Raw genomic sequence first — 14,870 nt, 5'->3', positions numbered from 1 at the left:
GTGTTGTGCAGGATGTGTTCTTCAGCTCAATCACCCTCACGTTCTCTGTGGCGTTCTCACCTGAGTTGAGATGGCAGTCTTTGATCTGAAACTGGGACTCATTGTCATTCGGAATGTCTTTCCATGTGGCGAGGAACACCTGTCGCTCTGTAGAGTAACAGACAGTCATGAGATTAGTCCAAATACAGAGCACATGCTGAAACCTACACAGTATGAGGATAGCAATAGAATTTTTGCTAAAGATAAATGTAAACTGTGGTGTAGTCGTGTGTGAGTTTTTCTGATTCTACACTAGAACACAAGGCTTCCTGCTGTGTGTGGCTCTGGGGCATTAGTCTGGAGCTTTTGGCAGCAATCCTGCTGCTAGCCCCATTAGGAATCTCTGCAGGGTGAACTGCCAACACGTTTTCACAGAATAAATCAAACAGCAACATAAAAATGAGAAAAAAAACAGCCCAGGAATGGCATCGTGTATGTAAGAGCAAGTGTGCAGCCACACACACACACACACACACAAATCCTACGTCAGACCTCTTCACAGGCTCAGATCAGACACAATGATGTACACTCATGGAAAGACTGACGTGTGTGAGTGTCATTCACGTCAGCTTAGTTTTCAGGCTTATAATGAAGAGATTTAGCCGAGACCCACTCACCCATCTTCCCGTCCTCGACAAACAGCATGTTGATGGGGTACTGGCAGCTGAAGTAGAATACGTCAATGTTGTTCTTAACAGCCACCTGCGAGAGTAAACATATCCAAGATGAGTCAGGAGGAGGAAAACGACAGCGGGAGAAACAAGAAGCAATTCACGGGTAATTACTTTTCAAGTGCCCTTCAAGGATGGGCACTGATGGTTTAGATTTGCGGTTTACTGAACAAGAGGGCTCCAGGCCATTGGGAGTCTTACTCTCTAAAGCAGTTTTCAGGTATGATATGACCTGTGTGTAAAATACGTAGAATTGGCTATGGAGTTTACCCAGGGTTTGCATTTCACACATGCACAACACAGTGGGAGGTTCTCTGCAAAGCGAGTTAACAACACTATCAAATCCTTCGTATTGTTCAGGCGAGAGGTGGATCAGCAGGGTGCAGCAGGCAGAGGCAGGGAGAGACGATTTAACTCCGCTAAGAATATCACGTGACATTCTTTACATCACACGGTCACCGGTGTAAAACTCTTTTCACCACACACTCTCTTGACACATTTGTCGGTGTCTTCTACTTGTAGGACACCACTTTTTCACTTGGAGATACTTGTTTTTCCTAGGCAGTAGTATTGATCAGGCTACTGAACAAAGAGGACCTGAGAGAGGGACACTGAGTTCCGCCACAGAAGAAGTAAAACTTATAAATAAATTAATTAAGGCATCTTATGCCTTGGTGCAATGCGGGACCACACAAACTAGAATAGATAATCTATCTTTTTGCAAAACATACATAGAATTATAAATTAAGAAAAAACAAAGCCTAGTTTTCCACATTTTGATAGAAATATAATTTCTTATTTTTTTGTCTAACACTTTCAATAATTTTCTGTCATTTTCAAGCAAGAATTTATTTGTTCCCAGTTTCCAATTGCCTGAGTATCCTACGATAGTAAATTAAACGTGTCGATTTTGGACTGCTTGTCAACTTAATTAAGCCAGTGTTTTCCAGAGTATTAATTCAATCTATGGCAGTAACACAGAATAGCACATATTATATGATACACTGATCAATCAAATCAAAAGCAAAACTGCAACAACGAATCACTTGTTAGAAGAGCACTCACACTGACAATGTGGAATATTATGCTCCAACAAGACAAAAATAACATAGACCCTTTCAAAGTGGAGTAAAAAGGTACGCAGGGCTGCTGAGGCCAGGGGAAACAAAGGCGTCATGTGCTGCGAGACCACTAATGACCGCCCCCACCTCCATCATCCCTCGACACTCTTATCTTCTCTCTCCAGCTGCACAGAACAGCCGACAACCATTCTCCGCAGTTAAAAGAACCACCCTGATCAAAAACAAGCCCGCCTCTGCCTCTCTTTATTTACAACTTATCAAAACCGCTCTGATGGCTGTTTCGAGTTTTAATTCCGTTTTATTCACTGCCTGAAAATTCATCAGTTTTGGTGATCAGTTGGGAGGATGCATGACTTGAGAAATACAGTCATATTTTCAAGACAAACCATGAGATGCAGTCAGGTCCATTAATATTGAAATATAGGAAACATTTTGGTTTTATTTATTATTTTAGTTTTAGTCCTGTAAGTTTTTGATATGCAATGACAAATTGAATGAGTTAAAACACTTTCAACTTGAATTAAGACTTAAAAACTTAATACAGCCACATCTAACAGATAACTTATACTCTGACTGACAGCTGTCTTGGTTTTCAAGGCCCTGGGTTCATTAGGAAGCCATGAAAGATATAACATATGAAGGGAAATGAACAGTGTGTTACCTGCAGGTTATTCAGAGGCTCCATCTTCATAACAGGGCCCACAGTACTCAGGGGAAGGGCAACTTCTATGCTCTGGTTTGGGCCGAGAGGAGTGAGAATCTGGAGTGGACCAGCTGGAGCAAGACCAAAGCTGCAGAAAAACACACAAAAAGTGTCAAAAACGTTCTAAAAATATAAAAATCTCAACTTCGATCGCATCCAGGTGGTTCTTACCTGTTTCTGTTGAACTGGATGGCAAAATCAGTCATGATACTCATTGCTTTATTATTGAGGGTCATCTCCATTTGGATGACCCCGGCACGGCGGGCAAAAGTGCCAGTTATCTCCAGACCTTTGGCCTTCATGGCAGGAAGCCAAATCTGCAGAGGAATAGAATCAGTTTTTTAATTATGGATACATCATGGACACATATGGTTACATCATTCTGTCAGATGTCTTATCCTAGCTTTTCAGAACTCACTGTTTTAGGTGCGCTGTTCACCCCCGTAGGAATACCAACTCCTCCACCGAGATCAAACAGGTCATCCAGACCACCGCTGACAGGGGCATTGAAAGACGCAGGCATTGCAGCTGGAGTTGGAGCGCCGAAACCAGTCCCCATCTGTGAGTAACAAAGCAACACGTTATCCTAACACGTTCCATTTCACACTGAGTTGCCTGACAAAGCCTTTGTAGAAGAAATTACTTACAGCAGCATTTCCTCCAAGGTCTCCACCAAGCTGGGTAGAAGGTTGAAGCAGAAAAAAAGTTATGTTGTTGCAATATTAAATAATTTTTGGGAAGGTTGGAAGCGGATGGAGGGAGGGAAGTGAGAGTCTAAAACGCTATTCAGTGATCGATGATATCTATGGGGTTTATTCTATTAATAACAAGGACGCATCAATGTTTCTCATTTTAGGTGTCTATTGTAATCCAGTATTTTTTTTCAAGTGCTATTCACTACCTTTATCTCTTGTGATGATGAAAAGGTTGGGGTACGGTGGAAAAATTACGTATTTCTATCCATAACTACTGTGTATGAAGGACAATTTCTTAAAAATAAATAAATAAAATCACACATAAATGGAGCAGGAAACGTAAAATGTGTAATACAAAGTGCAAACAGGCACAGGTCCACTGCTAGGGGGAGGACTACTCAGAGGACAAAGTGGTACACCAGGGGACAAGAAAGGGATCTAGGCTGGTGCTGGCCTTTACTGGTCCAGTGTGGTCTCCTGGACCAACCTCAGTGGGGCTGTAATCTGGGGGCGATGGGGACTGATGTGGGAGCTGAGGTGACTGAGGAGTGTCCGTCCGCTGGGGAATAGGCGGCTGATTGAAAGACGAAAACACATCGCAGAGCCCAGAGATAAGAGACGGACTCCAGGATTTAACAGCATTCTCACTCTACATGTCACTGTAACAACTAATGTTAAATGATGAATGAACATGTCAGACTGATGCATGAGAACTACAGTAAAACAGCAGTGGGTAAATTAATCCTCTAAAATGGTCTGACATGGTTTATAAATGTGGTGCCCTCTCCCTCCACGTAGTTACCGGCTCAGACTCATCGCCCATCTGCAGGTGCAGCGTTGAACAAAGAAAGGAAAACACACAAGGGTCAAAAGAGAAAAGAAAAGAAAAAGCACCAAGAGTAAAGAAAAAAAGAAAGAGACATATTACCCTCACCAGGTCCCACTGATAAAAATCAAGTAGGATGTGTTGTAGCAGCTTTATAGCACTGGGAAGTTTATCTCAAACAGTTGTGTGTGGAACGGAACACCTACCAAGCTGTCCAATCCTCCTCCAAGTAGGTCCATAGCACCCATTTGCATGCCAGAGGTGGGGGGTGGTGGTCCTGTGGTGGTAGGAGGCGTCAGGTCCAGATTAAGCAGATCTCCAAGGAGGTCTCCCTGGGATGGGATGACAGCAGGAGGTGCCTCAGAAGCTCCAGCAGCAGAACCTGTCTCTGGGCTCTCACTCTCACCACTAGCAGAAATAAACAAAGACAGGCAAAAAAAGAGTAACGTTAATTTTACTTATGTATTTAAATGGGGATGTCGGGCCTGATACCTGCTGACTTTGATTCAAACTATATGTAAGCCTAATGTGTTAAACTGCTGTCATAGCTCCATCTAGTCAACTCAGTCTGAACAATGGAAGTAAATGTAATGAGCTGAAGGCACCAAGCAGCAGGATATGACCCTGCTGGAAAGTGAGTTGTTCAGCAGATCTAAAGGGAATCAGCAGAGTCAAGAAGCTAGCTCAACTAAAGTAAACACACCCCTTTCCCTGCAGTGTTAAAAAAAGAAGAAGAAAAGAGCATGACTCACGATCCAACACTGCCAGTGATCCTCTTGTGCTGAACGCCACGGCTGCCCTCCACAAAGGCACTTGGTGGCTTGTGGTAGACAGAGGCCAGAGTACCGATGTGGCAGATGAGCTCCTCCAGCAACGTGGGCTCGATCAGATCCGTCTCCTCTGAGATCAGGGGCTTCTCAGCCAGTACCACCTCCTTAGCGGCCACAGGGTCTGTGGAGAGCAGACGCCAATAGATGTAGCCGCGGTCCCTGAGGTCTGGGTTATCAGAATCCTGCCGTAAGAGAGGGAGGCATGAGGAAGAGGGATTGTTATTTATGGAGCATATTTAATAAATTCTTAATGCTAGACTCTTTTCTGTCTTGGCCTCGATATGAGAGACTGAACAGTGATTCAAAAGATCTAAAAGTCAGAGCCTTGGGGTAGATCTTGAATTGGATAATGTGTGAGACAACCTGAAACTGTACATTTTTATAAAGGGTGTTTTCTCCCTGTTGTTGCGTTTTGCCTGCAGGAGCAAAAATATTATATAATAAAAGCCTGTATGTGTTAAGCTTATGATGGTTGTTTTTTTCGATATCATTCTCCAAGAGAAACTCTGCCTCAACCCAAGTCATTTTCGAAGCCACAGCTGCGGTGCCGTATCAGACTGCAGCAAAATGAGTTCCTCATGTTCCGTCATCCTCGTATAATTAATGATGAAAAACAAACATAAAAGAGCCCCACTTCATCCTTTCCATGATGATATTTCTCATTAAAGCTCTACAGGATATGAGACAACAAACAAGGATAATTCACAACATTACACTATTTACCCAATTATGTTTTTTTAATGTTACTGATTAAAGCATGCACATGGTTGAGTAGTTCATATATCATTATGCAGTTTATTCTAATTTGTCTGCTGAACCTCACTTAAAAAATGTTAACTGTTAAAATGCTGGTTGGATAAACTAGAGAATCAAGTGTTGTCTTTAAACAATCACACATACAATTTACAGAGATGCTGCACATGTTTTGGAATCTTTATTTTGGTAATTATTGACAGACTGAAACATACAAATATTATTGGGGCTGAAATAATATGAGATGGACTTCTTTTTTTTTTTTTAGAATCAACTCACTATCTAAAACAATTAAAATGCATAATTTGTACCTGCAGAGTGAGCCAAGATCACTGCAGTCATTACTGTGTAAGTGCAGGGCTTGGTTTCATAAAACCATTCCGATACTCCAGTGTCTCAACAACGATAAAGTATTGAAAAGGTCTTCGGATTCAGAATCCTTGTTGATGAGAGAGAATAACTCATACCTCAGGAAGAAGACATGGATGTGTCTTCAGATGAGGATAAAGCAAGTGAGGGCTGTCACACATCTGTACACAGAGGTGACGGCAGGAATGTGAAATGAATGCATCAAACTATGTGTAGATATATTTTTTCCTCACCTGTGTGGCCAGACTTAGAACCTGCTGCACCAGCTCCTGGGTCTCAGTGGGCTTTTTCAAGAACAACTTGACGATGGCCGTCAGAAGCTGCAACTGCACCTAGAGGGCATAGTGAACACATACAGAATGTTAAGACTAATCACATGCTCATTTTAAATACAGCTAATGCAAATCAATTGTGGCTAAAAACGAGTTCTAAACTTAGTTTAATTCTCAGGTTTCCCATGGGTGCCACACCCTGCTAAATACTAAACAAACCAGAGCACAAAGGGCCATTTGATGCAAATGCTTCTCCTTATACCCACAAACATCACTTAATATAAATCCGCTAAACCTCTTCAAAGCAATAACATGAATCTATTACTTAGGTTGAGCCGACACAAGCAGTTTGGTTTAAATCAGTAGAGAACTCAGGAAAATGCTATTCAGTGTCAAGGTTTGTGCTTCTGAGCCACATATCCTGTGGTGGCTGAGGCTCTGGAAACAGTGCAGGTCGCCAACCAATCGCAATGTCTGTGGTTTGATCCCCAGCTGCTCTTGTTGGCACTTAAAAATCTGCAAGATACTGAACCCAAACTGGTTGTACCCTCAGTGAGTGAGAATGTGTATAAATTAATGAATGGCAAGAAGCTTTAATCAATTAGACAAGAGTAAAGTAAGCGTATTAAAAAAAGATTTAATCATCTAGGATTTAATTTATCCTGGTTACCACAGATTTTTTCAGTTAAATTAAACCAGTTCTCTGTAGTACTCTGTGTTTCAGTGTGGCATGTCACTTCCATATTCAGAGCTTAGCAGCAGCCACCCGGTGGCTTTAATTATTTCCAGCTCCAGAAACCAAAGTGAGCTACTAACTGCCAGCACCGACTTCAAATAATTGGGGCCACCTCAATAAAAGGCACTTTTATGTTTTCGAAAGAACAATCTCCTTGCCCTCTCCTCAACACACCTGAGTGCTTTCATCGTGGAATCCCTCCAAAAAGCTCTCAAGCAGCTCATCAGCATTGTCAATGCGCTCAGCGTACTCTCCCACGATCCAGATCATGGCAGCACGGGCCTCCGGCTCATCCAGGGAGTCCAGGTTTTCACACAGAGTGGCAATCACACTCTCATACCTGGAAACAGACACATGTGACGATTTTGCAAATGTTATAGTAGAAAAAACATTAAATAGGAAGTAAGTATTTGATTTAAGGCTACATGAATATATTTTTGACCACTAGAGACAGCAAAAGCATCAAGAGCAGCAGTCAGAGAACATTAGCATCACTCCGTAGATGTGTTTTCTGGAAGTCTGACAAATCTAAATCCAATATTTACTGTCGTTCAACAACAGATCTGGTGCTTTGGGTCCTTTGCTTGTGAGATGCTCAACCATCTGCTGTATCTGCATAAAATGCTTGATAAGAGCCAGCTCCTTTGACATAATGCACTTCTTACAAGACATGTCACAGAGGAAAGATTTAGTTGGAGTCTATTTAACAGAAAAGACAGAAGTTTGAGTAGCTTAAGGCCTAAGGCATGGAGAGGAGTAAGCTTTGCAAAGCCGCTGCCTTAGAGAGACTCATGACTGCGGGTGATGGTGGGCTGCTGCGTGGCAGAGGTTTCTGTCTGGCACATGAATCCACTCTGTTGGAGTCGCAGCAGTAGTCATGCTCCAGTGTAATGTGCCTGACGTTTCACCAGGTGCATCACGAAAAGAAGTTAAGTGGTGTCCACTTCAAATCCCACACTTTGCTAGTGAAGACATTTTCTTCTCTGAAAACTCTCCTGCAAGTCATTTAGGATAAAGGCCAATCTGAAAACACTTTGCCTGTGTAATAAGCTTTGCCATTTTAAAGAATATAATCTGAGAAGGGAATACAATCTGAGAGGCGGTGAAGTGGAACAGTTGGGGCGACTGCTTGTGAATGAAACTATGCTTGAGTAAGTAAGTCTAAAATTTCAACATCAGACAGCGATGCAAAGCATTTAATAGGTCTTACAAAGTGTCCCACTTTAATGAAGGGGCCCAATTTTATGGCATTTATGTAATAAAGCACTCAAATTTTACATTTTTAGGACTGAAATCAGACTAAAAACATCAGGTGCTGAGTAATGTAATGTCAAGGAGGGAACCTACTTGTTGGGGTACTTGCGGAAGATGTCCTTGATGACCACGATGGCCTCCTGCACCACATAGTTGACCTTAGTCTGGATGAGGTCTAACAGGGTGCTGACACAACGCTCTGCTGATTGCTAATGAATGGAGGGAGAAAAAAAGTTGTCATTATAGGTCTATATAACCAGAATAGACATATAATGATAATGAAGACATAGGTAAAATCTAAAACACAGGTTTAAAAGTAAAGAAAAGAGGAAAAAACCCTAAGAGTACACTGGGTTTTTTCTAAGCACAAAAAGCCCTGACATGATGACAGAGCCACCTTTGGTTTATCATATAAACACTAACTGGAAACACTAACTCTTGCTTTAACGCTGACCCTACATAGTTGCCACATGGATGTAAACAAACCATTTGATGACAGTATTACATCATCTGCACTCACCTCTACTTTGATGGCACAGCGGCCAATGGCTCTGACCGCTTTACGGACAAAGTCCACATCCACCTCGGTGGCGTACTCCTTCAGCTCAGCCAGCACCTACAGCGAGGCAGACACGTATCCATGTAACGCAGATTATCTTTTCAACATTATATTTTCTGTCTTAAAAAGCGCCTTAAACAACAGTGTATTACAGCAGTGAATGTGTTACCTGAGCGATGTTGGCTTGAGACGCTAGACGAATCATGATGTCCAGCTTCTCCAGTTTCACATAGATTGGGTCATTGTACTTTACAAAGAAAACCTTCATCTCGTGCTTCAGGATCTCTGGGCTAAAAAGGGACATGAACATTTCTTATTATCTGTGGCAACTGACTTAGACAGTCATACAAAAGCAACTGAAATTTGCCATGCTACAGTAATGCAACTTTTCTTCAGGTTAGCAATAACCAAAGTTTGATGACACCTTCTCCCCAGGTTATCTCCCCACACTTACCGTCTCTGCACGATGAGATTGATGTTTCTTAGTGCCACATACTGCAACTCGGGCTCCGCAGAAAGCAGAGTGACCAGAGGAGGAGCCAGTTTCTTCAGCAGGGTGCCATAGTAGTCCAAGTCCTTGGGTAGCATCTCCATGAACTTCATTAAAACCTTTACTGCTGACAACACCACTGCCGAGTTGGCATGCGAGAGCCGTGGGGTCACACGTTCACAGATGCTAGTAGATGTTAATGATATGAGGAGGGAGACAGCAGAAAATTGAATGGAGTTTACTGGGAATTGGTTTTTAATGATATGCAGTGTTAATGAAGCCAGCGTTTGCTTTTACCTTTGGGATTCACGGTCATCACGAGGTGTGTAATTGGCCAGGCAGTCAAGGATGAATATCTGTCCCCACTCTGTGCACTCATTTAAAGCTGTCAGCAACTTGTTGATGGTCTGGGGATTCAGGTCCAGTAGATTACTGTTGGGATGAGACTCTGCTATCTCCGACAGTGCCGCCACTGCGTTTGCTACAACCTTAAGATAAAGACAATTGAACAGATAAATGCTAACAGGAAAAGTAAGAGCCAACAGCTATAAATAAAGACACAAAAGACGCCACTGTACAAACTCCAGTCTGGCATCAGGTTGGAACATTAGTATGCCAGCACAGCGCAGAGTATGTAGCCAGCTCAGTCCCCCTGAGTGAGGAATCTGGCTAGCTCAATGGAAAGTAAGCAGGATGCCGGAAGAAATCCTACCATGGGGTTGGAGTCAGAGATGAGGTCTTTGAGGGTATCCAGGAAACCTTGGTCCTCCACCAACTGGGCGTTGATATCATGGAGCTTTGCCACACACACAGCGGCTGTCTTCCTCACGTATGGGTCTTCGTCCTTCAGACATTTTCTCAGCGGCTCACAGAGGTACTCCGTGATCTTGTCCACACGGATGCAGCCCATTGTGCGAACAGCGAGGGCTCGGATGAGAGGGTTGGGGTCTTCACAGTCCTGGAATACGTGAATCAGAGAGGCGATAGCTTATTTCACAAACCTTAATTTATTTCTTCATCATCTGACTACAAAGGGCCGTGTTTAACCTAAACTGACACCCTGGGGTTTGGTTATTATATCATTGATGTCAGAGATTCAAGAAGAAATTTACAGCTGCACAAAACAGCATTTGCATGAGTTTATTCTAATTAGTGAGAAGAACATTTGTCCTTCAAATTAGTCAGTATTGAACTACATAAACAACAAAATGTGAAATTGGTACTTAAAGTTAGTTTAAGTGGTGAAATTCTCATTAAAATTAAAAAATATTCCTGATACATTTCAAGTAAAAACGTACCTACTATTCAAAATAATTGTATTCCTAATATCACTTGAAATGTTTGAGAAGTTCACATTTTGCACATGTTTTACAACATTGTACTAAAAAACACAATAACTCAGATCAAATAATAACAAACAATAACTACAAAAAGTGATTGCACATTTATGGCAGACTGAGCTTTACCTTCACAAACGTGTTTACAGCCATGATAGCCATGTCCGGCTGACTCTTGGCATAGTTCATCAGGTAGAGATAGACCAGCTTTTTCAGTTCAAGGTTGTCCGTCTGCATGCAGTTCACAACATCTGGGAACAGAGCGCTGAGGGAAAGACAGGGTGGAAGGTGTTGAGTCACAGTACATAATTACACTGTGGATATTCCTGAAATTATTTCTCCTTTCTCACCTTACATCCTTGCCAACTGTCATGGACGCTATGACCTTCTTTACAGCCTCTTTCTTCTTCTCTTTCTTATCACTGTTCAGCTCTGCCTTGAGCTCAAATATCTCTCCTGTATACACAAGAGGAAAAGATCATTCATCATGTAGCCTGTTTGGCTTGGAAAGGAGAACTGTACAGTAAAAATACTTCAAGACAGTTAATACTCTGAAAAAATCTATCCTGGGATTTGTCAACGTTTAATAGATTATGTCTGACTTTGTACTGTCAGTAGAGATACTGAATGATGTGTCATGTTATCATGTGAACTTCTCGTGAAAAATGACAACGGATTTTCTGTTGTTTATGTATCAATGATTATGTTTTATAATAAACTAAGCGAGATCATCTTCATTTGGTTTATTCCTGTGTTACTCTGGTGCGTTTCTGCATGAACTACACCATAAAGACCTACACTGTCAATTTTAAATCTAGCTACTTAGAGTTTCCCAGGCACCGTGAGCCGTTAATCACCCCCAATCTCCTACAAGATTTTAGCAACACTGAGCAAAGCCACAGGAAATGCAGACACTGAAAGAAACATGCTCCTACACTGGAGTCTCAAGAAATCCTAAATAAACAGAGTGTAGACACCATCACTCATAGTATCCGTGTGTGGGAACTTGCTTCAGGGATGTGTGAGGAAATCAAAAATACAGCAGTGGGGCCCAGCAGGACAGTAAAACCTCTGAGAAGTAGTGCTCCATATGTCTGATCGGAGCTTAAATAACCAGAGCTGTTAAGTTAGAGGCAATAATGTTGGCATAAAGCAGGGTACTAGCATTTTTTCTTTGTATTTTTTTCCAAGCTGTAGTTGAGTCAATTCAACAACAGTGTTTATTAAAGGATACATTTGGGACCATTGAGCTTGAGCTAAAAAAAGCATCTCCAATTTAATTGACTGGATGATTGTGATTGTGTAACACACTGTGGTGCTTCCATTACAAATTCATTTTTCTGAAACCACTGAACAGCTTTCAGTTAATTGGACACTATCAAGGTGAATCTAAAAAAAAAGTCCAGGTCCCTCTTAGCCGAGATAATAATTCAGTAGAATCCAGTTGAGCATGCCACAAAATACACAAAGCACTACGTTAAACATGTTAAAACCATTTATCAAACAAATTGACAAAGAGTAAGCTATCAGACCTTTCTTGGTGGTGGTGAAGTACTTGGAGTCCGTCATCTTGGATCCAAATTGTCGATTCTCCTGCAGCGTGCAGAAAGAGAGAAAACGATGATTGTGTCTTTTTCTGAAGCTTGGGACAATCACAAGAGCAACAGGAAACACTAGAAGTGCAAGCATAGGGAAATAAAAGGAATTCCTGTCTTCTCCTGGACAAATGACACTGATCTATCAAAATACATAACAATGGATTCTGGTGAGAAAACGGACGCTCACATCTCCTCTTTCTGGGTCAGCAATATCTCTTTTACTGAGCAGTTTCCTGTTGATCCAGTGCCTCTCTTTAAACAAGATCTAGCATATAGCTACAACAGTGACTGGTCTCTCTCTCCTCTTTCCCCTGAAGAATTGTGAAACTGTTTTACAGGAACACCTCATATATAATCAGAATCTATACACTAATTGAAGGTAGGGTTGAGTGCTAGGATTGGTGTATAAGTTTGTGTACCGAATAGACTGCTAACTGAGTCCATATGAGTGAGTATGCTACTTTGGTAGGATAGTATAGATACTGATGTAGTCCCTGGAATTTGTCTGTACTGAATGTAACAGATGGCTGATAATTTAATTGATTTAAATGACTTTCTATTCAATCATACATATGACACTGTACTCTTTGTCAGAGGGGAATTTCCCTTGAACAATATCAACATCTCTATACAACATGAGCTGTGTTTTACTGATAGTTATATTAATGAACATTCCCTTAAATAGTCCGGATGTTCGTTAGCATTACAGCGTTTGCAGTGATCAAATGGTATTTATTTATAAAGAAGTAACTTGGAGGAATAATGATACCAGCAGATCGTAATGTTAACTGATATTTTATATCAAATGTATGTGTGGCTGAGGCTTGTCAATGTTATAACACCAGTAGTAACACTGAAATTGAACGATAAACCTGAAAACATAAAATAACTTAATCGTGTTAGTTTCAGTTACTGTTGCGCTTCAGGCAAAAGCAAACACCAGAAGGGTTTTAGACTCCAGTGAAAAATACACAACTTTCAAAGCAGCGAGTAACGACACAGAAGACAAACACTGATAAGAGAGTTGAGCAAAAGTAAACTTATTGATCTGCACTTTATGCAGTTTTGAAATGAGTTAAGACGTAGTAGTTAGAGACTGTTTGGATCCAAGTGAAAATTAAAACTTTATTACAAGAAAATTGCATTTTAATGTCCACATAGGACCTGGTCTAGATCATAACCCACTATGCACTGATCTGGATAACATTCTCTCAGCAAACCCGAGACTGTTTAAAACACTGTTTCAGATTTACGAAACGTTTTACTCCATTTGTGGCGTTAAACAAAACAAGACTCCAGCACTTTTTCACCTCTAGGCCACAAGATCTCGAGTCTAATTCAAACCCCACTGAGCTGGGACTTCGTGTCCAACATCCTTCCACAACATTAAGAGAAGCAGAAAACTGTCAGAGTCTGATTCTCTTATCTTCAACTCAATCCACCCGAACATTATTCAACTATTCACTAGTATCACCAGTGGATCAGCATTTAGGTCAAGTTACCGTTAAAAGGTAATCGAATGGGGAGCTAACTTCAGTCTTCCTGTAGCAACAATATAACGATTACAATATGTTACGACAATTCCCGCAGCTGCCAGGTCACCGTGAACATGATGTGCTCTCATATAGTTTATAAACCAACAATATGAGCGAGTCACATCAGCTGACTGTAACTTAACACTGCTAGCTTAGCCACAGGGTACAGCAACGTTAGCTGGTTAGCATCCGGCTACATCGATGTTAAGGCTAGCATAGCTGGAGGTGCATTCAAAATACGAGACGATAACGTAAGTTCAGGTCGTTTAGACTCCATAGTAACATCGTTAACAGCGCAGTTCTACCGGTTACTCACGCAGAGCTGATTCGCCCATTCCTGCATGTTGGCAGCGGAGGGGTTTTCTGAATGAAGCTGATGCTAAATGCTAGCGCAGCGGTACAGGCTGCCTGTCAGTGTCAGCTAGCGCCCCGGCCACTTCTCCAGCTAGCGCCGCTGAGGCATGACCTTCCGAGCCGCGGCTTAGGGAAGCCTCTGCCGGGCGAGGTAAGCTCTTAATCTGTCTGCCAAGTTTAAACCTTCCCCCGTGAATTAGCGTACCTTCTGCGGTTAAATTTAGACGCGCCACACCGTGAATTTGCAGAGAAAATGTCCACAGACATCTTACCGTGACAGGCGAAGCAGGAGCTGTGATGGCCTTCGTCCCCTCCCACTCGATTTACTTCCGTCTTCTCCTCTAAATATCGTTTGCAAACAGACGGAGCAACGTCAGCTTTCATTCAGAGACCGAAGAGAGGGAAGTGGTTCAACATCTCCATCAACTACATGCTGCTTTAAATACTGTCCACTAGACAAACATAACTTAACATAAATATGAACATAAACACAACTTAACATAAACATGAACCAAAACACAACATAACACAAACATAACACAACATCAACATAAACATATACATATACATATATACATGTACATGTACATGTACATACATACATACATACATATACATATACATATACATATACATATACATATACATATACATATACATATACATATATATACATAAACACAACACAACACAGCTTAACATAAACGTTAACATAAACACAACATAAACACAATTTTACACAAACATTAACATAAACACAACATAAC

The 14,870-nt window shown here is 41.5% G+C and overlaps 1 protein-coding gene across 2 annotated transcripts in view; it reads right to left on the bottom strand.

Annotated features, from left to right (window-relative positions):
* Nucleotides 1–14,421, bottom strand: part of ap1b1 (adaptor related protein complex 1 subunit beta 1) — a 28,712-nt gene extending 14,291 nt beyond the window's left edge. The window contains exons 1-20 of one of the 2 annotated variants that reach the window (XM_061070779.1): nucleotides 14,376–14,421; nucleotides 12,149–12,209; nucleotides 10,967–11,072; nucleotides 10,746–10,881; nucleotides 9,992–10,237; nucleotides 9,577–9,767; nucleotides 9,244–9,465; nucleotides 8,959–9,079; nucleotides 8,751–8,846; nucleotides 8,324–8,439; nucleotides 7,151–7,316; nucleotides 6,202–6,300; nucleotides 4,769–5,028; nucleotides 4,223–4,424; nucleotides 3,143–3,172; nucleotides 2,914–3,054; nucleotides 2,667–2,812; nucleotides 2,454–2,583; nucleotides 657–741; nucleotides 61–147 (exon numbers count right to left, since the gene is read on the bottom strand). In XM_061070779.1, the coding sequence (XP_060926762.1) occupies nucleotides 61–147; nucleotides 657–741; nucleotides 2,454–2,583; nucleotides 2,667–2,812; nucleotides 2,914–3,054; nucleotides 3,143–3,172; nucleotides 4,223–4,424; nucleotides 4,769–5,028; nucleotides 6,202–6,300; nucleotides 7,151–7,316; nucleotides 8,324–8,439; nucleotides 8,751–8,846; nucleotides 8,959–9,079; nucleotides 9,244–9,465; nucleotides 9,577–9,767; nucleotides 9,992–10,237; nucleotides 10,746–10,881; nucleotides 10,967–11,072; nucleotides 12,149–12,185 (2,617 nt within the window). In that variant the 5' untranslated portion in view covers nucleotides 12,186–12,209; nucleotides 14,376–14,421. Of the gene's footprint in view, nucleotides 1–60; nucleotides 148–656; nucleotides 742–2,453; nucleotides 2,584–2,666; nucleotides 2,813–2,913; nucleotides 3,055–3,142; nucleotides 3,173–4,222; nucleotides 4,425–4,768; nucleotides 5,029–6,201; nucleotides 6,301–7,150; nucleotides 7,317–8,323; nucleotides 8,440–8,750; nucleotides 8,847–8,958; nucleotides 9,080–9,243; nucleotides 9,466–9,576; nucleotides 9,768–9,991; nucleotides 10,238–10,745; nucleotides 10,882–10,966; nucleotides 11,073–12,148; nucleotides 12,210–14,065; nucleotides 14,135–14,375 lie in introns of those variants that run through there. The other variant, XM_061070778.1, reaches the window with a different exon arrangement.
* Between the last annotated feature and the right edge of the window lie 449 nt (nucleotides 14,422–14,870).

Source organism: Limanda limanda, chromosome 5 (genome assembly GCF_963576545.1).
Source record: "Limanda limanda chromosome 5, fLimLim1.1, whole genome shotgun sequence".
In the NCBI taxonomy this organism is placed as follows: domain Eukaryota; kingdom Metazoa; phylum Chordata; class Actinopteri; order Pleuronectiformes; family Pleuronectidae; genus Limanda; species Limanda limanda.
The sequence above is the reverse complement of the archived record's forward strand: the minus strand, read 5'-3'. Positions and strand labels throughout refer to the sequence as shown.